Below are 23784 nucleotides of genomic sequence, written 5' to 3' on the forward strand. Positions count from 1 at the left end.
TTTCGTTTCTATCTGTTCAGACACCAAAAAATTACTGCTGGAGCCATTTTCCAGATTTCTTGAAGGTTTTATCAACTCTCGGGGAAAACCAACTTTCATATACTTGCTTTATTGTCTGTGGCATAACCCATTTCAGACCAAAAGTAGATCTTTTACAATTTGGCAGTGAAGGAAGATATAGCTGACACTTTCTGAGCTTTGCTGACACATGTAGCATCTGTTAACTAGTCTAATATTCCTCTTGATTAAGTCGTCTAGGGTGAGAAAGGCCCCCTTGAGAGCCAGCCAGGTGAAGCACTTCACCTTTGTAGGCACTTTAGTTTGCTTGTTTATTTGTTTCTGTCTCTCTTTTGAAGATTCTTGAAGCAAAGTATTAAACCTCAATGATTGGACTCACTAAGCCACATGGGGAATTAAATATCACAATCAAGTTAATTACATGAAGCCAGTTTGATAGGCAGCATGTACAAAATCCTCTCAAAAGTGCTCACTGAAAGGCTAAAAAGAGTGATATCCAAGCTTGTTGACTCACGACACCTAGATTTTATTAAGGGGAGGCAAATCATGGATGCTGTTCTCATAGCTAATGAAGCTATAGATTCCAAGTTAAGTGTAAAAAAACCAGACATTCTATGCAAATTAGATACTGAGAAAGCATATGACCATGTCAACTGGGATTTTCTTATGGGTATGCTAGAGAAGATGGGTTTTGGCCTCAAATGGAGACAATGGATTAAATATTGCATATCTTCAGTGAGCTTCTCAGTGCTTGTAAATGGCTCTCCAGCAGGGTTTTTTAGTGCACAAAGGGGCTTAAGGCAAGGTGATGCCTTATCACCTTTCCTTTTCCTATTAGTCATGGAGGGACTCAACAATATGATTCAGAATGCAAAAAGAGAAGGATGGTTATGAGGTTTTGATGTAGCTAGAGCTGGAAGGGAAAGCCTAGAGATAACTCATCTACAATATGCAGATGATACTCTGATATTCTGTGATGCTGAAGAGAACAACCTCAAAATTATGAGACTGATTCTGGTCTTGTTTGAAGGAATGTCTGGAGTTTGTGTTAACCGGAGGAAAAGCTTCTTGTATCCGGTTAATGAAGTGACAGATATGGGGAATCTAAAGTTAATTCTTGGGGGTGAAGTAGGTGCTCTTCCAACTACTTATTTGGGTATGCCTTTAGGGGTCAAATCCAACTCCTTCGAAATTTGGAATGGGGTAATTGAGAAGTGTGAGATGAAACTAGCAAGGTGGCAGTCTCAGTACCTTTCACTTGGAGGAAGACCGACTCTGATTAACTCGGTGCTTGATGCTCTTCCAACATATTTGATGTCTTTATTTCCTGTCCCACCAAGAGTCATTAATAGGTTGGACTGCATCAGGAGAAAGTTTTTGTGGCAAGGCAACAAGGAAAGGAAGGGGTATCACTTGGTCAAATGGGAAAAAGTGATTAATGATAAGAGAGTTGGGGGTTTAGGGATAAAGAACCTGAAGAATCAAAGCAAAGCTTTGAGAATGAAGTGGCTTTGGAGGTACTCCAATGATAATCAGAATTTATAGGGCACAGTCATAAAAGCAAAATATGAGGAGAGTGACAATTAGATGACAAAGGAAGTTACCACTCCATATGGTGTTAGTTTGTGGAAATCTATCAAATCACTCTGAAATGAATTCAAACCACACCAAGATTAAAGTGGTAGATAGCACTAAAACTAGATTCTGGAAGAAGGACTGGCATGAGGCGGGAAATCTGGAGACACTCTTCCTAGATATACACAATATGGTTTTTCAGCAGCAGAGTACAATAGCTGAACTATGGAGCCCTCATGGGTGGAATTTTGTATTTAGAAGGCACCTCAATGATTGGGAAATTCCAAGAGTTGCAGAATTCTTCAGCATCATTGAACAATTTAATGGCTTGGAGACAGGGAAGGACATGTTGTAATGGTTGGGGAATGTAAAGGGACTTTTAAAGTAAGTGCAGCATTTAGGAAGTTGAACCACCCAATTATGCCGGCACCTAAATGGCCCTGGAAACACATCTGGAAGGCCAAGATCCCACACAAAGTAGCCTGCTTTGTGTGGTTACTGGCTGAGGAAGTTGTGTTGATATAGGAGAATTTGATGAAGAGGGGGATTCCACTATGTTCTAGATGTTTTTTTTTGTGGGGAAAAGGCAAAGACAGTCAATCACTTGTTCATCCGGTGTAAGGTCACTAGTCAATTGTGGAGTCTATTCCTAAGGCTCAAAAAGATGTAATGGGCCATGCCTGGTAGAATTTCAGAGGCCTTATACGGTTGGGAAGAAACAGGATCACAAGCAAAGAACAAAAGCAACTGGAGAATCATTCCTGCTGCTATTTGGTGGACTATTTGGAAAGAGAGAAATCTTAAGAGTTTTTGAGAATAAGGAGAGTAATATGCAGCAAGTAAAACTGAATTGTATTCTAACTTTGTGTTTTTGGTGTAATCAGATTTACTCTAATGACACTGTCTCTATCATTGATGTTTTAGACACATTATAGGGATAGGACAGTGCCTTTAGAGTTCATTATGTAAATATGGTTTTCAGTACAACCCATGTACTGATTTACAGAAATAGAAACAGTTACCAATCTCCAAAAAAAAAATTACATTCAGCAAGATAAGAACAGAGACAGGACATGAAATGACATCCATTTGAGTCTTTTGGGAACTAGTAAATAAAGAATATGTCCTCAAGGCATCTATGGTACTTTAGTTTAAACCTTATCTCATTCGACAGGTTTTACCCTTTCCAGTCATCTCTATCCTCCACAGTTCAATTCAGACCTTTTGGTGAAATTTTGTGGTATTATACTCAATATACCACTCATTTTTAGTAACTTTTTTCTTTTGGGAGGACAGCAAGTGCTTCTGCATACATGCCCCCAGAGCTCCAATTTAGGCAAAATATCTTGTCCATGTTCATTAACATAAAATGAGAATCAGCATAGCAATGCACAGTATTGTAAGTTAACAATAATAGAAATTGGAGTTCAGAAACTGAAGCTCTTCATACTATTAAAGCAAAATAAAGGATTGCCAAAAGCTAAAACACCTTGTTCAGGAGATTACCTAATGCCATTGCAACTGCGTACGGATCGCTTGTGGCTAAATCGGAGAGAACTTCTAAAGAATGCCTCACAGCAACTGGATCAGCAAATGAGACTCTGTATCAACAGACAAAATGCCTTAAGTTTTGCTGTTCGACAACGTAAATAAAATTTAGACAATCACAATGTATTTTTACTAAAAATGGAAGACCAAGTTACTGTAGTAAACTAGAATATTTGAGAAGCTGTTGCAGAGAAAAATCATGTGACTTTTCTTGAATTTATTCTCAGTAAATAGCAGGGATAAGGTAATGGCCTTGCAACCCATGCTAAATTTCTGAAAGGTAAAGGCATCTTTAACAACCCAGGCCCGGTAGCCCAAGAGAAGTCTCCTGCTAAACTTGAGATCCAGTGGCTTGATTTTCACCTCTTGAACCTCAAACCACTTGGCAGCATACACCTCCAGAATATATCAAGCAGGGTTGTGAAAGGTGAGCGCCTTATCGCCTTTGGCGAGAGGCAAGGCAAGGCAAGGCCTTGTCGCCTATTCCTTGCATGGCGAGGCGAGATCAAAAAGGCGACAAAAGGCGATAAAAGGCGAGAGGCGACGCGGCGAGGCGAGGCGACAAAGGCGTCGCCGTTTGTTTTTGTTTTTAAAAAGAACTGATTTAATAATTAAAAGGCAATATTAGGGTTTATTTGGTGTTTTGATGAACCTGCGACTCTCTTCTCTCCTTCGCGACTCTTCTTCTCTCTTCTTCTTTCTTCTTCAGTTCTTTAGTTCTTCAGTTCAAGACCTAAGCTTCTCAGCAGGTACGTTTTCAGCTCCTTTTTTTTACTTCTTTCTTCTCTTCTTCTTCTTCTTTCATATGCATTCAGCACAACAGTGTGCAGTCTCTGTTTTTTTATGCTCTGTTTTTTATTTCTGGAACTACTGACTGCAATCTGCCTATATTTTTTATAAAAAAAAAATTATTAATCCTTCTATGTTTATTTCTGTCCTTCTCAATGTAGTTTTATACTAATTTGATAATCTTGAATAAGAATAGACTTTTAGAGTTTTAGTATTGCTTGTCAATTGTCTTATGAATTATTGAGTCATTCAAGTTCTAGACTTTTAGTATCTACTATTAGTTTTTGAATTGAAATATTTGCTAATATTTGTTATTGCTATTGAGATTATGAATATTTATCTATGCAATTAAATATTTCAAATTTTTGGTGGAGCCTAAATTCAAAAAGGCGAGCGGCGAGAGGCGAGGCAGACCCTTGTCGCCTTTCGCCATCCAAAACACTGATATTAAGCCACTTGGGCCTCAAACAGCAGAGATCTCCCCAAGTTAATAAGCACCGAACTTACAGATCCTTTTGTTATACCTTTTGTCAAAAATGTCAGAGGTTGAACTGTAATGTAATAACCACTCTTCCTCAAGAAGCAACACCCTTGTCGAGAGTATATACACACCAAGTGATGCTGGAATTATAGGGTGACTCCCACTGCCTACCTTTGAATGCAGCACTTGGCCCCTTGCAACACTTACTCTTTTGATTGATAAAGGTATTTTACTAATATGCAGCAAAGTGCTGCAACGTATTTATAGGGACCCTTTGCAACAGTTAACCCAAACACTGCTGGCCCATTTTCATATCATTTTTAACGCTCTGGTTCTACAAGACCCAATACAATACTCTCAGTAAGTTTCAGAATTCAGGACTTAAATAAACTTCCCTTGGGCCTCAAACCACTTACCCAAGCTTATAAAGTCATTCATTTTCCTTCTCACTGACAAGGACTTTAGGGATTTAACAAGCACCTGCACTCTTTCCCCAATAATGCAACAAAAGGAAGATTCCAACAAGTACCTTTTTTCACAAGTACGATTCAAGCAAATAGCTATTGGAATCAGCACCCTAACTGACTGGCGCAAACTTCAATAGTAGCTTTGATGCATTTTTTCCACTAGAGAATTGGAAAACTCGAACTGAATCCTTCCCACTACACAGATGATTATGAATTTTCCTTTATCAATTATTGTATTGATATTACACATTGGATTTGCAGTTCCACTTCCTATTCTTCTCCTTAGCTCTAAATGTGCAGCCTAAACGCATGATAGCAATTTTTTTATAAACTAGAACTACCCGAGGGCCAGTGGCACACGGTTTGAAACTCGGTGGATAATAGACCCGCCCCTCTACCCTTCTCCAATTAATACTAGGTGTTTTTTTGCGGCAGGGTTCAAACCTGCAATGTGCACCTAACCCACAATCATTATTTGCGCTTTACTACTAGACCAAAGCCCTGGAAGACGCATGATAGCTGCTTATTGCAATCACTTTAAAATATCCTCCATAGTATGCCAAAAAGAACATGGTTGGAGTTGCACTTGAAAATGGTAAAAGTCACATTAGCAGTCACACTAGCATTGATTACTGATGCAGAGTTTAAAGGTAGGTGCACAAAGAAGATGATGAAATGTTTGCTTCAATAGATATTAGTGGAGATGTGTCTATTTTATTTATTTATTTAAATGGGGGAGGGGATTACAAGGTGGGGAATTGAACCTTCACCAACAACTACTAAGATTCCCCCAAGGAATACGCCAATAGGAAGGGAAAAGCAAAGATCTAATTATCACAATGGACCACTACTGAAATAGGGCATACCACCATAAGCACTAAAATGAGAAAACTAATTTTTTTAATTAATTGATTACAGAAGACATCAACAGTAGGGAGCAAACAAACCCTTGCACAGCACGATGAAGGAAAGCTGGATTCCCTGGATCCAAGGGAAGTCTTCTCAACGCACTCAATGCAGCATATTGCAAATTACTCCGAATCGTAGACTGAAACATGAAGGGGAGAAACAGTAAGTTCACGTCTACCAAGCAGAACCAAGATATGGATAAAATTTGAGGCACACCACCGTATGATATTTATTTGTCCAACAGCCCTTACCCCACCCCTCCTACCAAGAAAAAAGAGAATAATTGCATCCATTCTTCAAACACAACATTGACCTCATGTTTGTCCTAAAAGCTTTACATAACAAACACATTGAACAATTGTAATGGCAGTAGCTACGATGTTAAAGGTAAACATAGAGCATATGATCCTGCAGATGAAATGTTTGTTTAACTATAATTTTTGAAGTACATTCTAAATTTTTTGAGAAATTGCAATTAGTTGAAGCTAATGATTTTTTTGTGTGTATATATAAGTTGCTCAGACTCTTCACGTTTGGTGCCGCACCCGTGTCGACATGACATGGGCGTGGGATCTGTGTCCGATTTGGCCAACCAATTTTGGGTACTTAGACCAAAATCGATGGGGAAAAGTATGGACAGTTTTCATGATTTCTGTAATCAATACAAAAGCTAAGGTGAAATTGAAGAAGATGGAATACCTTTTATATAGAAATTTCTATGTCACTACTTTTCCTTTAATCTCCTTCCAGGATTCTCCTCAAGTTCTTCACATAATATCACACAATTTAGTTTTTACAACTCTATTTTTAGATATTTTAATTATTTTTAGGCGAATCCCCGCACCCGTATCCATACATGGATCCATATTTCCAAATCTTAAAAATTAGTTCATGAAGGATACGACCCCTAGATCCGCACCTGTATCGGACACCCGCACCTAAGTCCGAGCAACTTAATATATATATTGTGCGTGTATATAGATCCTAATCTTTTTTCTTTGGTTTTTGTCAAGTATTTTACTAAAGTTAAAGAGGAAACTCGGGCATACAAGATGTATACAAAATTAGAGAATCTTATACAACGCACGGTAGCTACACCCTAATCATGACCCAAATTATATTAGTAACTTTGTCATTAGTGAGGGAATGGATCAGGCAAAGCAATGTAGAATTTCATTTTATTTTTGTGATTTGTAAGAAATATAGAATTATTATTTCTTCACCGCCTCCTACAAGATACATCCATTGGTCTAGATACTTCAGTACTATCATATCCTAGCATATGGCTAAAGGGTATTTGTATTGGCTTTTTTTAAGTGGCTTATAAGTTAAAAGCTAAAAGACATAAGTTGGGAACACCCAACTTTTGGCTTTTGGCTTTTTTGGTACTTTTTCAGCCTAAAAAGTGCTTAAAAGCACTGTTGAGTTACCCAAACACTTCCAAAACTAAAAAAGAGCTTAAAAGTCAAAGCCACTAAAAATAAGCCAATCCAAACACCCATTAAGTAAAGATATGTTTTTCAATTATCAGTATTTTAGAATTCCAAGTCTAAGGAAAAGATCATGAAGGAAAAATTACCAACTCATATTGGATATTATGTGAAGATAATATTATATCATATAAAAATTGCTCAGCTGGTTACAATAGAAATATCTTAAGAGAGAAAGCACACATGTCCTCAAGCTAACATTATGTTTCTAATTGTTGGAAAATTCTCCTTCTATCACGCGGTTTGTAATGTAGTAAATCGATATATAATAATTTGCAGAGAAAAAGATTACTGTGATTTGACAAAAAGTACCTCCTTATCACCTCCTTTGGTCCCAAGGATGCCCTTCTTACGTTTTTGTGGTGTATCAGCAACCTAACAATTGTAAGACATAAACAAACAACTTGCAGTTCAGTAAAGCTGATTTTTTCAATCCTTTAAGTAAATAAAGTTATTAAAGAACATTATCCAAAAAGAAAGCTACTTAAGAAAAACATTTACAGTTTATCTAATAAATACTCCCTCCGTCCCAATTTATGTGATGGTGTTTGATTGGGCATGAAGTTTAAGAATAAAAGTAAGACTTTTGAAACTTGTGGTCTAAAACAAGCCATATATATTATTTTTTTGATGACAAGGGAAACCCACAGGCGCTACCCTTTGGGTGCGCACAGGGTAAAACCCCCGCTCCTAAAATAAGTCATAGATATTTGTGTGGATATAAATCATCTCATTAAGGGCAAATGGGAAGTTTAAAGTTAAATTATTACTAAATATAAAAAGGTGTCAATTCTTTTTGGGACTGACTAAAAAGGAAAGAGTGTCACATAAATTGGGACGAACGGAGTAGTTTTTATTTGAGGCAAAAAGAAATTGCACTCATGAATTCTCTAGCATAATTAACAAACATAGTTTCAAATATTCGGAAGACCTCTTCTGGAAATATACCCACTACTTACACTTGTAATATAGAGTTACTATTTGTTCTCATAATAGACATATTCTTAATAAGCCACAACCACGGAATGCGATAAAATGCACTCTATATAGCAAAAACAATTGTTTTTATTTTTTTGCGAATGGTAACAATTAAAAAAAAGATTATGTTTATTTGGAAGTGATAATGGTATAAATACAATATACAACTGACGGGGACCTAAGTAGTTGACGATGGTTTTCTTTTTAAAAAGTTAAACATGTAGTTGACAATGGTTTTTTAAAAAAAAAGCTAACATGTAGTTGACAATGGTTTTCTTTGAGAAGGTAACATGTACTTCCTAAGCCTCATAGTTGTTAGTATCTACCCATTAGGACTCTAGTTCACTTTGACCAAAAGTAAATCATAATCATCATTTGTTAATTCTTTTTTGAATAAACCAAAAGAGTTCAGTTATACTTCACCAACAAGTAAATCAGTTTCAAAAAAATCATATTCACACATTCTAAAACATAGAAAATTAGGAATGATTGGGCAAAAGAGCATTTGGAACTTAGGATTATTAAAAAGTGTAAAGCATTCCAAAGCACTAAGGTTGACACATGAGGTCAAACTATTACCATCACTAGAGAAGATAAGAATATTGAGAGGAAGGATATTTAAATATTTATGGTCAACAGAATTTGCCGAAAGAGAAAGAAAACCAGATTCTCCTGAGCATCTGAGTCAAAAAACAAAAATGTATGTAGATGAAAGAAGGAAATTTATGCTAAAATTGGTGCAGCTTCACTATGAAGAATATGGATCGTATTGGCAAAACTAGGACTTAAAAATGGGTAAGACCTGCCCTTAGCAAATCCAGTTTCACCAGTTCCCCGAATACTACCATAAGAATCTGCATTTGAACTTCAAAACATAATAGAAGTTCCAATAACTACAATGCATCCCAATTTATGACACCTTTCCCATTTTGGACATCTCAGAACTTGACATCATGGCATTTTTATACAACTTTAATCTGTTTCAAGAATTCAAATTCATGAAACTGTTCAAATTTTGAACACTGGTGTGATGTTATCTCTACTAGACTTATTTTCAGCCATTACTTTAACATTTTATTATGTTGCCGCCAATATATACAAGTCAAATTACCAAACTATGTGTCCAGTTTAATGTCACCATATAAAATGAGACAGAGGAAGTAGGAAGTAATGATCTGTGAGTTAACAGTTAACCAGTAATTTAAACGAAACCATCTCTATTTGATGACTCAATAACTACTGTGTGATGATTAATCTCTTCAAAGAGATTGAATATTTTCAATAATTCTCTTTGGACAAACACTGTCCCTTGCCTTCTGTTATATTAATAATATTTTTTGACAAAACAATTTTTCAGGTTAGCAATTAGCAGAAAGTAAATGTAGACACCGTGCAGAAACTAAATTGTTACTTCAAATTGCATTTTGCAGTAAATAACAAAAATACATCTGACTACCGTATAATCTGACTTTGATGTGTTTAATTTAAATATGTAAAACGTCTCAATTACTTCCAGCACAAAACAGTGAACCATCCCCCCTACTCCTTTACAAGAAGGAAAGAGACAACAGGGAACAATAAATTGGACTTACTTATCAGGAAAAAGAAGGCTGAAATAAATTGTAGACAACACAGCATATATGCTAAATATGCACCAGATCAGCCTCACCCACATTAATAATGAAAATGTGAAATCATATGAAATAGTTTGTTTAAGAGAAACAATCAGCATTCATCAAAAACGAGAAGCTAGATGTACAACGGGAGGGATTATTTCAATCCAAATGTAAAATGATGTTTGTACAAAGGGAGGGATTTTTTCAATGCAAATGTAAAAAGGTGCAGATAATAAGATAGATAGATTTGTGGACAAACCTTATCTAGAATGCCAAACACGATTTCGTACAACTTTTGTGATATCTCAGGGCTGCTAGAAGGTGCGTATGTAAGAGCCTTTAGAGCTTGAAGACGTCGTGCATGAACTTCAAAAAGACAAAGGAGAATCACCAACTTCATCCAGTTAAACAAAAAGACAACCATATGAAACAAATTTATCTAATGTGTGAGAAATACCTGTCAACCCAACAGATCTTAGAGAATGAGTTGGTTCATATCTTACTTATAGATCTGCTTTAATAGCAGCAAGATTCAAAGAAAATAATGCCACCTTTAAATAATTTTGAGTAGGATTCAAAAGGTTGCATTCAAGCAATGCAACAAGCTAAAAAAATCCGTAGGTCAAACATCGAGAAAAAACGTTGCTTCTTACATCTCAGGTTGTTGCATCCCATTTATGTGGCCCTAAAAGCCAATAGGTCAAACATCAAGAAATAGGGTGGTTATCAATTCCAACTTTGGGTTGGTGGGTAAGATTGTTTGAAGAGAGAGGATGTGGCTCCTCTAGCACTTGTGTGAACTGTTTGAAGGGAGAGACATATGAGAGCTTTAGAAGGAGTAGAGAATGATTTGCATAATTAAGGAGCAGCCTCTTGTCTCTTATCGCTTTTTGGTACACCACGTAATTCCTATTTGTAGAGAAGATTGGGTGACTTTTGTAGAACACCATATCATTTTATAAGTTATTATACTTTTTGGTATACTACTTGTTTACAGGTGTTTTAGCACCCTTTATTCATAAAATTGTATTAGTTCATAAAATAAAAAAATAGTGATATGATGATTGTTTTAGAAAGAAGAAATATAATACATAGAAATTGCAACTCAGAATGAGAGAATAACAGTAGTAAACTTTACACTCAATATCTTCATTTAAGGCCTCTGATGTTAACCGATCTACTATTCTAGGTACCACGTCAGCTCTTGTCACCCCTCCAACTGCATCAATATCAGCTAAAGCATCCCAGTTTGGTGTAGGAATCCCACCACCTGAACTTACACCTTGCGAACCACTATCTGAGAGAATTCGGGCCAAGTAATAATAGACATAACGTAGAACTGTCCGATCCTCGCACTGTTGATCAAGCTGTGATGTAATAAAAGAAAGAGAAGAGTGGGTAAATTTTTCATAAGCTTAACAGAAATATAAAAACTCATTCAGTCCAGCATAAGAGTAACATAAGGAAAAAACAAAAGGTCACTCCTGGCATATGAACATAAAACAACTTTCACTGATCCATAGTCCGCTTAAGGAAGCTCTAAGATATTTTAACAAAATAAATCACTTCTTTCCTTAAGTAGAATAATTTACAATCTTCTCCAAATAAAAGGAAAAGAACATCTTCAGAGTGGTAAACTCCTGCAACTACCAAATCCTTCACCACAGACAACAGACGGAAAAAAAATTAAAGAACAGACAATTTTTGGGTTAAATTTATGCATACCTTCTTGAATCAAAGGCAATGCTAAAGAAGAAACAAGACAAATAAGTAGTCAAAATGTACATTTACATCAGATAGTCAAAATTTCCACAGACACATTAAGCATTCAAGCTCTAAATACATATCACAGCTCGGCTAATTGAACCATTTCATGTAAATAAAAGTCAGAAATACTCAATGTGTGCTCTCTTCTGGTATTATTCTCTAGTTTTGCAAACTAAAAGTTCTTTGTAGAGCTTTTTTTTCCTTTATCTGGGAAGAAATAGCCAATGAATTGCAGAAATGGGATTAAAAAGGTCATAAGCAATACCATAAGAAGAGATGGTGCTAAAGAAGGGTCAACAGAATTGTATACTGCCAGTTTGGGGAAAACATGATGAACCAATTGCCTCTGAGAACTTTTCTGCAATGAATCACAAACAAGAAGAGAATAATTAAAGAAAGAACTTTCCAGCGGAAAGTACAAAGTGAGAAAGCTAATGTACTTGATCAGACGTGGCTGCTAGCTCATGGATGCTCCTTGCAAGTTGTGCATAAGAAACTGGCTGTACAAAAAAAGTCAAGCAAATTGAATCAGGTACACTAGAAAGGCTCACTAAAGATCAGAGATATTCAAACAACTTTTGGACAAAGACAGTATGTTCCATTACCTTAAAATGTACACCATTGAGGTTAGCTAGGTATACTCCTATAATATCAATTCCCAAAAGCTAGAAGGGACATTTTTCCTTCTATAACACCAACGAAGGGGTGGAACTATTACACGAGTATAACCGCAATAAGATTGTGCATTGTGCCCAACGGGAGTTTACAAGAACAATTAGGAACGAGAATGAAGCATGCAAGAAAGTAGAAATATTCGTTTATATTATCCTCTTGAACAAATGTGCGGTTGCAGACTTGCAGGCAGATTATAACCGTACTCAATCTGATAATGCTGAAGAGTTTTACTACAGATCAAAAAGATCAAGGTTATTGGTGATAGCAAGTGCACCGGAGACATTTGTGGAGAGGGAGCTTCTAAAACTGTTCATCAGTCCTTCGAGGTAGATAACTTTAGCCTCGGCCAGTCTGAGCATGTTAAGGATTGTTGTCTGCATTATATTTCAAGTGCTTCCGGAGCTCCTTTTGCTCCTGGTAGTACTCTTGATGGATTTCTCGGCATCCAATTATCCGAGGTTATTTCCTATTTTGTGGCCTATCATGTGAATATCGACATTGATGGAGAAGGAAATGAATCTACTGTGACCAAGACAGGTCTCGCTTGGGATTCCTTTCCACTGGTGCAAACTTACACAGTGGCTCTTTCCCTTTCATCAGGAATTTATGCTGAAGAAGTATGGACAGAAAGGGGCATTTCAGATACTGTTAACATTTTGATAAGCTATCTGGTGATGTTTGCTTATGTATGCATTACTTTGGGTGATAAATCCATGCTTATCCTCTTCTTATAACTTGCTACTGTTAAATGCCCTTTTACACAAACCGTGGGCAGAAGGAGTCAACATTGTTAATGTTGCTATGAATTCACAGATTAACACATTGACAAATGATGTTGGCATCTTTGGTAATGCACAAGAGGTAATTGACAGTAAAGGCCAAATATTTTCAATAATAGGAGCTAAGTTGTCTCTCTGTAAGCTTGTGACTATGAAGACTGTGGGAATTGCTATTCTGGGAAGCAGGAAAATGAAAAACACATAGGAATGTACCCAATTCACAGACCAATAAAAACTATTTATACTTAATTCACAAGCCAATCAAGCAGAGGCCGTACATCTTGAACTACTGTTTAGACCCAACTGATCAAGTTGAGTACCGAAGAAGTATAATGATTTTAAGTGATGGCAATTGACACCTTTTTCAGGTTAACTAATCTAATATGAATTTTCCCCGTAATAACAACTAAATAGACATTGGAACTGAAAGTGCAACAGTGAAAGAGGTTAAAAATGTATATGAATGGCATGACATCTAAAGGAGCAAAATTGACAAGAAATAAAAAACTTTTTTTAAAAAAAAGACTGCCGTACCCTATTTTCTTTGAACACCATCAAGTTCACAGCTTGATTTCAAATGAGCCAGTGTCAGACACAGACAATTTTGGGGTCAGACATCTTTGTGATTCGAAATAATACTATAGCATTTAGACCCATAAAATAATATGTAAAATTTACCTTTTTCTTTTGCTTCTGAGGCATAATGTTAGCACGAACAGCCTTAGCAGCAGAAATAGTATCACTTTGGATCTGCATCAGTGTTCCCTTCTTCTTCCGATCTGTGGATGCGGAAGGCGGCGGCGGCGTCTGTGGAGGCATTACCGGTGGTGGAGCAGGCGTCGACTGTGATGAAGTGGATGTGGATGATGGGTCTGATGTTATCAGATCCATTAGTGTCGTCCCCGATGAATCCTGCATCATTTACAAAAACGAGAAGAAGAGAAGCAAAAATTTAGAGTAGGAAAGAGCACATATCATCAAAAATGAAAAATTGTGATCAGTTTTAGATGGGAGAAGATGAAATATGGAATCAAAGAGTGAGATCACTAGGAAAATTACTACCATGATTGAAGTGAATGGAGAAGAGACCAAAATTATGAAATGCACATTGATGAAGAAGGGAAAATTCTCTAAATTCTTTCTCGAAGGAATTGAGTGTAGGTGTTAATAAAAACAAGGTTCCCTCATATTAAATGAAATATGGAGTTGATTACATTGATTAAAAAAATTGAGGTGTATATTAGAATTTTAAATTTTTAAAGTCTTTCCTCACCTCACGTTTTAAATTTCAAAATTTAAAATTTTCCTCCTTTTTTACTATCTGTTAATCTCTCTCTTTTTCTTTCTTTCTCCATTTCTTTTTAGATTTTCTCTCTTCCTCCATTTTATTATTTTTGCTTTTTCACTTCCTTCATCATTTTCTTTTTCTTTTTAACTTCTTTTTTTGTCGTCGTCATTGTTGTCACCATCGTCGTCACTGTCGTCATCGCCGTCGTCATTCATTTTCTTATCACATTTTTTTCTTTTTGTTTATTTTTATTTTTACGAAATATTTTACTTTGATTTTGAGAATTTCAAAAAAAATATTTAAGTTGTTGAAAAAAATTATGCAGAACATCAAGCAATTATAGTAGTTGTTGCAGCAATTGCGATAGTTATTGCAGCAACTATGATAGTTGTTGCAGCAATTACGATAGTTGCTACAAATAGCTGTTGCAACAACTATCACAGTTGTTACAGCAACTACAACAGTTGCTTGAATTTTTACAACTACTTTAACAATTGTTTGAATTGTTGCAGCAATTGTTGAATTATTATAGCAACTTCTGCATAGTTGTTGCAGCAACTCGACAATTGTTTAATTTTTTTTATAGAAAATAAGGTATACATAGAAAGAGCTGATGAATACGATAGTGATTGTGGTAGAGAAGAAGGTTGGTGGTGTTGGTGGAAGAGAAGGAAAACGAGGAAGAGGTGGTGGTAGAGGAGGAGGTGATAGTGATGGAGAAGGAGGGAGAATAACGTAGTGGTGGTAGTGATGGAGGAGGAGGAGGAGTTGATGGTGGTGAGAGCCACGACGACGGTAATAAGAGGGGTAGAAATGATGTTGACGGTAGAGGAGGAGGAGAAGGGGTGGGGTGGGTGGGAGGGCGGCAGAGGAAGAGGGTGTGGGGTAGAGTGGGAGGGCCTTTGTGTAAATAATAAAATTTGAGGGTTTTAAAATTAGTATCATTAACACTAATCTTAAAATTGTCACATCTACTCAATAATTAAGACTTGTATCACTCTTTCTTAGTTTTAAAATTTTTTTGTCACCTTTAATAAAAAATCCCTTCTTTCTTCTTCTTTGGAGACGGAAGTTGTTTAATTGGAAAATACATCTAAATCCCTTCTCTCTTATTTTTTTGGTAGAAGCAAAAATCTATTTTCGTTGTTTGTTAAATTTGTCCTTAATTATATTAGGCAAAATGACCTGGGAGACCCTTATATTTAGCTCCGTTTGTTAGTTGGACCCTTCTACTTATCACTTTGTCAACTGAACCCTTAAACTCATCTAAATACAATATTTTAAACCCCTTTTTCATCTGATTAGTGTGTGTGTGTTGTACAATCGAGCACACGTGGAATTTCACGTCATTTTTTAATGACACGTGTGAATTATATGTTAAAAAAAATCAATTAGGGTACTTTTATAATTTCTGAAAAAATTTCAAGGAATGTTTTTCATATTTGCTCACAATGTGAGCACCAAATTCATGTTAGATAAATGAAATTCTTTCCCATTTTACTTGAAAATTTAACTACAAATTCACCAACACAAACCCAACAAACCTCAATCGCAATTTTGAAAAAATTTCACAAATTCTCAGCACCCATTTATTGCTCTTCAAGCTTTTTCTAACTTTATCAATGTAGTTTTCAATTTTTCAATATCCATCAATCAACCTTCATGTAACTCATACCTACATTGCTTCTTTAAAATCAACTAACATGAATAATGGGTTTGAACCTCAATCACTATTTTGAATCAATTTCACAAATTCTCAAAACCCATTTATTACTCTTCAAGCTTTCTCTAACTTTATCAATAGAGTTTTCAATTTTTCAATAAATATCAATTTCCCTTCATGTAACTCATACCTACTTCTCTTCTTTAAAGTCAACTAACACAAATAATAATTTTAATATTTTTAGACTAAAATATTAAAAACTTAAAAGGATTAGGAGTGAAGGCAGAATGAAGTGGTTAGAGTGATTTGCAGCAAAAGAGAAGTGTGCATTGAGGAAGAAGAGGAGAGTGGGTGTGGTGAATGAAATTCCAAGAAGAAGAAGAAGAGAGAGGACTGGGGCGGAGGAGAGAGGGTGGGGAGGGATGGTTGAGGAAGATATGTTTTTTGATTTTTAAAAAATTGATTATTAGTTTTTAAATTTTTTTTAATGTAAATATAGTATTTACTTGGTTTCAAACGCGTGTAATCACGTTCTTTTCCAACTCAACGATATCAATGCCACATAAGGTCGGTCAATAGTCAGAGGGGTTTAAAATATTGTGTTTAGATGAGTTTAAGAGTTCAGTTGGGAAAGTGATAAGTAGAAGGGTCCAACTGACAAACGGAGCCAAGTACAAGGATATCGCAGGTCATTCCACCATTATATTATAGTGTATAGCATTAATGAATATGAATAAATCTTTGTCCCTATTAAAGTATTTAAAATAATATGTTATTTAGATGAAATTTTCAAATCAATTAAAGTATTCTTTAAAATTAATTATCAATTAAATTGTAACACCTTAAGCCTGTATTTTGGATATGGCCCGCACTCAAAAACTATTGTTGGTTCCAAATGAATTCTTGGTCTGGTTGACTATTGAGCGAAAGCCTAAACAACATGCGGAAGCTTATAAGATGAACTTTTGAAATTATTTAAAGATATCTAATGCAAAAGTCTAAAATAAATCTGAATATAAATAATAATAATTTAAAATTTTCCTAATACTAAAGATTGAACTGACTCACCAACTTTATCAATGAAGCCTCTACTGTAGTGGAATAAGTGTCGGGACAAGACTCACAACTACCTAAATAAAAAACTAATTGTCTACTAGTACTGAAAGACGTAAATAAATGAAGCCCCGTTAAAGCAAACAAGTCTCACCAACTATGTTGATAGAAGAAGATCTCAACGGAGCGTCTGTTGGTAATCCTAAACACCTGTATCTGCATTATTTAAAGATACAGCACCGAATGACGTCAATACATGAAATGCATGATATGTAATACTGCTTAATGAAACAATAAGCTAACTAAAATACATATGTTGAATGGAACTAGAAGTAACTCAACTAAAGTAAAGCATGTAAATGTAATGAAAACAAATAAAGCTTAATAGCTGAGATATGCAATAATATCAAATACTAAAAATAGTATATTTTTACTTTTTTGGGGATTTTCTTTAACTGACAACCATCATTATGAGCCTCATGAAGATATAACATCTAGCACATGTTGCCAAAGTCATCCAATACATTGCCATATTAAAGAACAATAATAACTGAACTTATGGATTCATATCCAAGCCCTTGTCAGGGGTTTGGTGAGGAGTTGCTCAAATCGATGGCACAAACCTATCTACGTTGGTGGCACAGTATAATTGTGGGTTTGAGTTATCTGAACTCTTACCCAAATCGATGTTCAATACTATTCCCAAACATGTATTGGTGCTCATAGTAATATCTACGTTTAGTAAATACTCGAAAGTACTTCTTTATACATATACTCAACTTTACTTTAACTGACTGAACTTTCTTTTGAAACTATTTATGCTTTCTTTAAAAATAGTTATGCTTTTTTCAAAACAAAATCAGACATTTGGAACAATTCAATATCCTTTAAAACCCTTCTCAAATGATAACTAGAAATACTTGAACTTATTTTGATTCAAAAATCAATGCATGGAAATAATTATTTGCAAACTTTCAACAACTCCTAACTAAACAGGGTTCATGTGATAGAATAGGCATGAATAACAATTCAAGATTTACAAATAAATGAAATAACACAATCTCAATGATAACCTCCATAATTCAATGATAAAGAGTCAAGACATATTCGAAATTCAAGAAAACTTGGGATAAAACTCTAGATTTGAATCTTACTAACTGAATTTAGATGTAGGACATGAGGACGAACTTAGTTCATCACTATAAATAGCCTTACATACGTGATTATGAAGCTATTGGACTAAAACCTTTAGGGAAAATTTGATTTTTCTTAAGCCTAAGGAAGAATATTAGCTTTCTCGGAGGAAATATTTGATTTTGGAATTTTGGTGCTTGATCTTAAAAAAAACTCTTTTATGGAGTTTTTAGAATTGAAGAAGTTGGGAAAACCTTGGATGGAAGGCTACTCTTGATTCTTGAATTTTTCACTTAAAAGCTTTTAGGATTTTTGATGGAGAAAAGAAACCTTAAGTGAGCTTTGAGATAATTTCTGAAGACTTATGTTTAGATTGTTGATTATGAGAGAAAAACTAGTTAGGCGTATAATATAGTTCTTTAAAATATCCAAAACGACTTAGATAGGGCTAAACACTTGGCAAAGAACCAAAATAACCCTTGAAACACGTGAAGAAAGTCTCTGAAATTTTTTACAGCATGTCCTTCATGGATGGCTCCACGGTCAGTGGAACACACCAAGGCCCAAAATACCAGCCATAAAACTGTGACTTCCTAATCGAATTTCATTAAAACGGACATAACTTTTAGCTCTGAGCTCTGATTGATGCAAACTTGGTGACGCTGGAAAGAAGAGTTCATAGACCTTTAATTTGATGTATTATGGGTCACCTAACTCATCATATTGTAGGAGATATGATCATTTGAAGTTGACCCAAGTTAAATCTTATATCGAAACTCAATCGGTAAGAAAGCTTTCAACTCAACTTTGTGCTAGAGGATTTTTGTGATATTAATTCATCTCTAAATATATTCTACACTAAGGAATTGACCTTAACACGTATGCACAATTGAGAATTACCCGATACGACTCTATACGCATATAAAGAATGATTCAGATCTTAGCTTAAAAATTTTCTGAGTGTTGCATAAATCTAATTCATAACTCATTAAACTAAACTCAAATCAAATTCTGATAATTTTTGTCCTAAATTAAACAAGTAATAAAAAAAATTAGAACTAAGTGTTTCACTAAATTGTTTGAGTAACAATTAAACATTAGTACTTGATGAGTTATTTCTCACGGAATAATTTTATGTTGATCAATTTCTATTGTTATGAGTTTATTTTGAGCATGTTGAAGCTATTTTATTATCACCCAATTTGAAATTAATGACTATGAGAATTTTATCGTACCAATAATTATCATGGACTTTAAGATCATTCAAAATCGACTCATCACGCTCACCATAATTATGATTCACATTAAATACTAAATTTCTCCCTTTTCAAATCTATAACAAAAATCATCAAAACACTCATTTCTCTGAATACCTATTTCTTCTTTGTTTTCATTTAATTATGCAACATACACACAAAATCACATCTCTGATTGCATGTTATACATGTATATATATTTTATTTGTGTATAGATGTAATGTATGTGATGTCTTTATATGATTTGTTATATATCAGTCAACTTGTTTAATCTTTTCTATATTTAATTTTTTTATTATTTGTTTCATTTAGAAAGAAGATGATCAAAATTGAATTTAAATTTTAGTTTATTGGGTTGCAGATCAAATTTAACTGGGGATTCATTCAAAATGGATCATTTAAGTTGAAACCTGATTATTTTAATTGGGGAAATTTATCGAAATGATGAGTTTTTTTTATACTTTAATAATGGCAAGGATCATTTTTCTATATATAAATAGAAATAAATTTAGCTAATAAACGAAAGTAGAAGAGTACATATGACCCTTCCCCATTCCCTCTCCGCCCCCCTTCATGGAGAACATTAATATTCTTTATACGATAAAAAAATTCAAATATATTCTCCACTCCCTAAATAAAAAAAGGGGAGGAGGGATGAATGCCAAATGTGAAGCAAATCGTAAAGCGAGTTTCCGTGGAGTGAAAGTAAAGGAGAAGCTTCCATTCTAGAAGTGGTAGTTTTCCGCCTTCCTCGGAGTGAGAAGTTCCTTTCCCGCCCCTAGTTACTTAATCGTAATCGACTTCTATTGCAGATCTGTTATTTCTTACGCATTTCTTTCCATTAGCTCTTCAAGCTTCCTATCTTTCCATTCCTTCCTAATCTTCAGTTGGTGTAATAGTCCCACCCCCAGTAAGGGGGATCCTTTCTAAAAAAGTATTTTTTCCATTTTCTAAGAATTCAAAAAAATATATAAAAAATGAAGATGTTATATTGAAAGGGCGAATACATATCCTGTATATAATAAGAAAATAAAAAGTGATTTTGAAATCATATTATTGAGCCGTCAAAACGGACCTGGCCCATGGAGCCGGTTCTACCCAATCCATTGATAGAGTAGAATTGGGGTAAGATTTTTTAATTTCATTTAAAACTACGGTTTATAAGTCCGACCCAAGTAAGACCTCAACCCTTGAGTCTTGATCGAGGCTGGGCTGGAGTCAACCCATGAGCCAAAAATATATTTAATTTGAATTAAATAAGGTTTTAGGTTGTAATTGTTTTTTAGTTTCCAAATTTATTTTTTCAAATTTTCTTAACTTATTTATTTGTCAAAACAAATTACTATTTTAATATTTTATGCTAGATTTTTATCCAGAATTATTGAAACAACGTCACTTTTTGTCACATTTGATATGAAAATTTTATTATTTTTTGATGTTATATATTTCAACTATGAAATTGTAATTTGAAACACCACTAATCATAGCAGCAGCAATAGTACTACTACTATTGACAGTCGTAGTATGAGATTGTGTTGATAAGGATTTTGGGCTAGCATTCCCAGGTGAATAGTAATAGTAGTAGTAGTACTAGTAGTACTACTAACAGTCGTAGTATGAGGTTGTGTTGATAAGGTTGTTGGGCTAGCATTCCTAGGTAAGAAGAAGCAGTAGCAGCAGCATTACTACTACTACTACTACTACTACTACTACTGACAGTCGTAGTATGAGGTTGCGTGAATAAAGTTGTTGGGCTAACATTTTCAGGTATGTTCCCCTGTTTTGATTTTTTGTTCACTTATTTTATTTTTCTTGAACCTATTTACCTGTTTAGTCATGTGATATATCTTCTTTAGCTGCTTTTACTGTACTTTCCCTTTTTAGAATGTATAAAAGGGTGAATATGAATCCGTTCACTTGCCATCTAAATTATTTTTTTCTATGATTTTAATAGATGCAACTATGGGATAGTCACATGTGGCTTGCTATTAACTTACAATTTATTTTAGTAAGTTTATTTGTTCAGTTGTCAAATTAAAAGCACGATTTTAAATTATGACACGGTAGGAAGCAATGTTTAGATTTTTCTAAGAGGCTCACCGAATAAGAACTTATGACACGTTTAAATCAAAACTCTGAGGTAATCATCGTTGCACAACTCGGTAGCAGTGCATTCGGGGCTTATACCAAATCTTCCATAGAGAGAATTCATTAGTATCTTGTAGATGTAGTCTATTGCTACATGCCCATTTTCTTAGCCTTTATCCTGTTCTCCGAGAGAGTAGTAACAAAGTCTTTAAACGGGCTTTCCCACTCTTCTAAAAGAGGTACCCAGTTATTAGAACAAATCTCTCAAAAGAAATTTAATATAAAAATATGTTATTTTAAATATAGCAGCCCTAGTACGCATCAAGCCACCAATGTTCTGCTATAATAATTGATCCAGAGTCAGAAATCAAATAATTCTCATATAAAAGTTGAATGTGTGGTATAAGATGTACTTGCTCCACCACAACGCATAAAGATGAGTCTCTAAATGAAAAGTGAGTTAATTTTAGTTTTTTTGACATTAGAAGGATACTTGAAGTTTAAGAGAATTCATTTTTAAAATATTACAAATCAATTGTTAGATTTATTTGTTGACTATCATATTATAATGTAGTTACAAATGCTTCAATAAAAACTCCTTGAAGAATGGGGTCTATGACATGCCTAAAGCATAATAAACGAACAAATTTCAAAGCTAAAATTTCTTGAAAAAGGAGATAATAGAATGATCAAGATAATCACAGTAATGAGGCAAGTGCTTTAAAAAAGCATAATGACATAATACTTCATAAAATCTCGGCAAAGGTTCAAGTACCTCAAAATGATAAAAACGAAAAGATTTCAATAAGTTATGTCACTTTGAAATTGATATCAAAATGATCGTAGACTGTAATTTTGATATCATGTAGCATTCAACACTGTGAAGTTATGTCACTTTGAAATTGATATCAAAGTTGATCGTAGACTGCAATCTATCAAAGAGTGTAGACAAAAAAATAATTGGCCAAAATAAAATGATACAATTCAGGCAAAATTGATTTCACTTGAAAATTATAAAATTTTCGGACCAACAATTTGAATACCTGAAGCTATCAAGCTAGTAGGGTACAAATGGATTTTTGTGCTCCAAAAAATGAAAAATGTGAAGTTGTGAGATACAAAAAATCTGACTTCTGGCACAAGATTTTTCTCAAAGGCATTTCATTGACTATATAAAGTAGGGTTGTATATCGGTCGGTTCGATTCAGTTTTAAGTATTATCGGTTCGGTTTATCAATTTTCGATTTTTAAATATACTAAATCGATAACCAAACCAATAAGATATTTATTATCGGTTTTCGGTTTTTTCTCTTTAATGGTTTGGTTTCGGTTTAACCAATAAGAAATGCTTTCAAAACAAATATACAGCTTCTCCAATAATTTGACGTGATACAGGCATACAACGAAATAAGCAAATCGGATGTTGTTGTTGTGAATACTCATAATTTACAACCCTAGCCATCGCTTAACCCTTACCACTGTCGTTGCAAACCATAGTCGTCGTCGTTCTTAGTTCTTTAGATTTTGACATTGTGAACCTAAAGTAATAATAACGCCTAAAGGATAAATACGTGTGAACAGTGAAGTAGTGCGAAACGTGAATTGTGTAAGGTACTAACAATCTAATATAATGATTATATTAATATCTATTGTTTGATACTTTGATATTTATGTATGAGTAAAAATTAAAATAGTAAATTATTATACTCTTGATGGTTTATCGGTTTATCCAATAACTAAATATTAAAATCCAATAACGAACCGATAACCCAATAATTATTTTTTATAAAACCATTAAATAACCATTAACTCAATAACCCAAAAACAATAAACCAGTAACACTTTTTTCGGTTCGATTTATCGATCGATTCGGTTTTTGCACACCCCTAACATAGAGACACTTGTGGTGAATGCGATTCTCGTGTAGTGAATGCAATCACATTCAAGTATCTAACAAATCTGGCAACTTATAAAAAACACTTGAAATGCACCTAATGGACATTTTCACAACCTATCTATATGGCTCGCCACAACATTTTTATGAAAATTCTTGAGAAACTACACTTGTAAAACCTCAAGCAAAATAAATAGGTTTAATGCATGAATTGACAACATAACAACAACAACAATAAACCCAGTATATTCCCATAATGTGGGGTCTGGGGAGGGTAGAGTGTACGCAGACCTAACCCCCACCTTGAAAGGTAGGG

At 34.6% G+C, this 23784-nt stretch overlaps 1 protein-coding gene across 2 annotated transcripts in view; it reads right to left on the reverse strand.

Annotated features, from left to right (window-relative positions):
• The window catches only part of LOC129880603 (uncharacterized), a 38426-nt gene extending 24148 nt beyond the window's left edge, over positions 1–14278 (reverse strand). Inside the window, exons 1-9 of one of the 2 annotated variants that reach the window (XM_055954695.1) lie at positions 14155–14278; positions 13771–14004; positions 12079–12138; positions 11904–11996; positions 11010–11238; positions 10131–10237; positions 7590–7652; positions 5826–5926; positions 3100–3194 (exon numbers count right to left, since the gene is read on the reverse strand). In XM_055954695.1, coding sequence (XP_055810670.1) covers positions 3100–3194; positions 5826–5926; positions 7590–7652; positions 10131–10237; positions 11010–11238; positions 11904–11996; positions 12079–12138; positions 13771–14004; positions 14155–14157 — 985 coding nt within the window. In that variant the 5' untranslated portion in view covers positions 14158–14278. Of the gene's footprint in view, positions 1–3099; positions 3195–5825; positions 5927–7589; positions 7653–10130; positions 10238–11009; positions 11239–11903; positions 11997–12078; positions 12139–13770; positions 14011–14154 lie in introns of those variants that run through there. The other variant, XM_055954694.1, reaches the window with a different exon arrangement.
• Between the last annotated feature and the right edge of the window lie 9506 nt (positions 14279–23784).

The sequence above is a fragment of the Solanum dulcamara genome, chromosome 2, assembly GCF_947179165.1.
Source record: "Solanum dulcamara chromosome 2, daSolDulc1.2, whole genome shotgun sequence".
Lineage (NCBI taxonomy): Eukaryota > Viridiplantae > Streptophyta > Magnoliopsida > Solanales > Solanaceae > Solanum > Solanum dulcamara.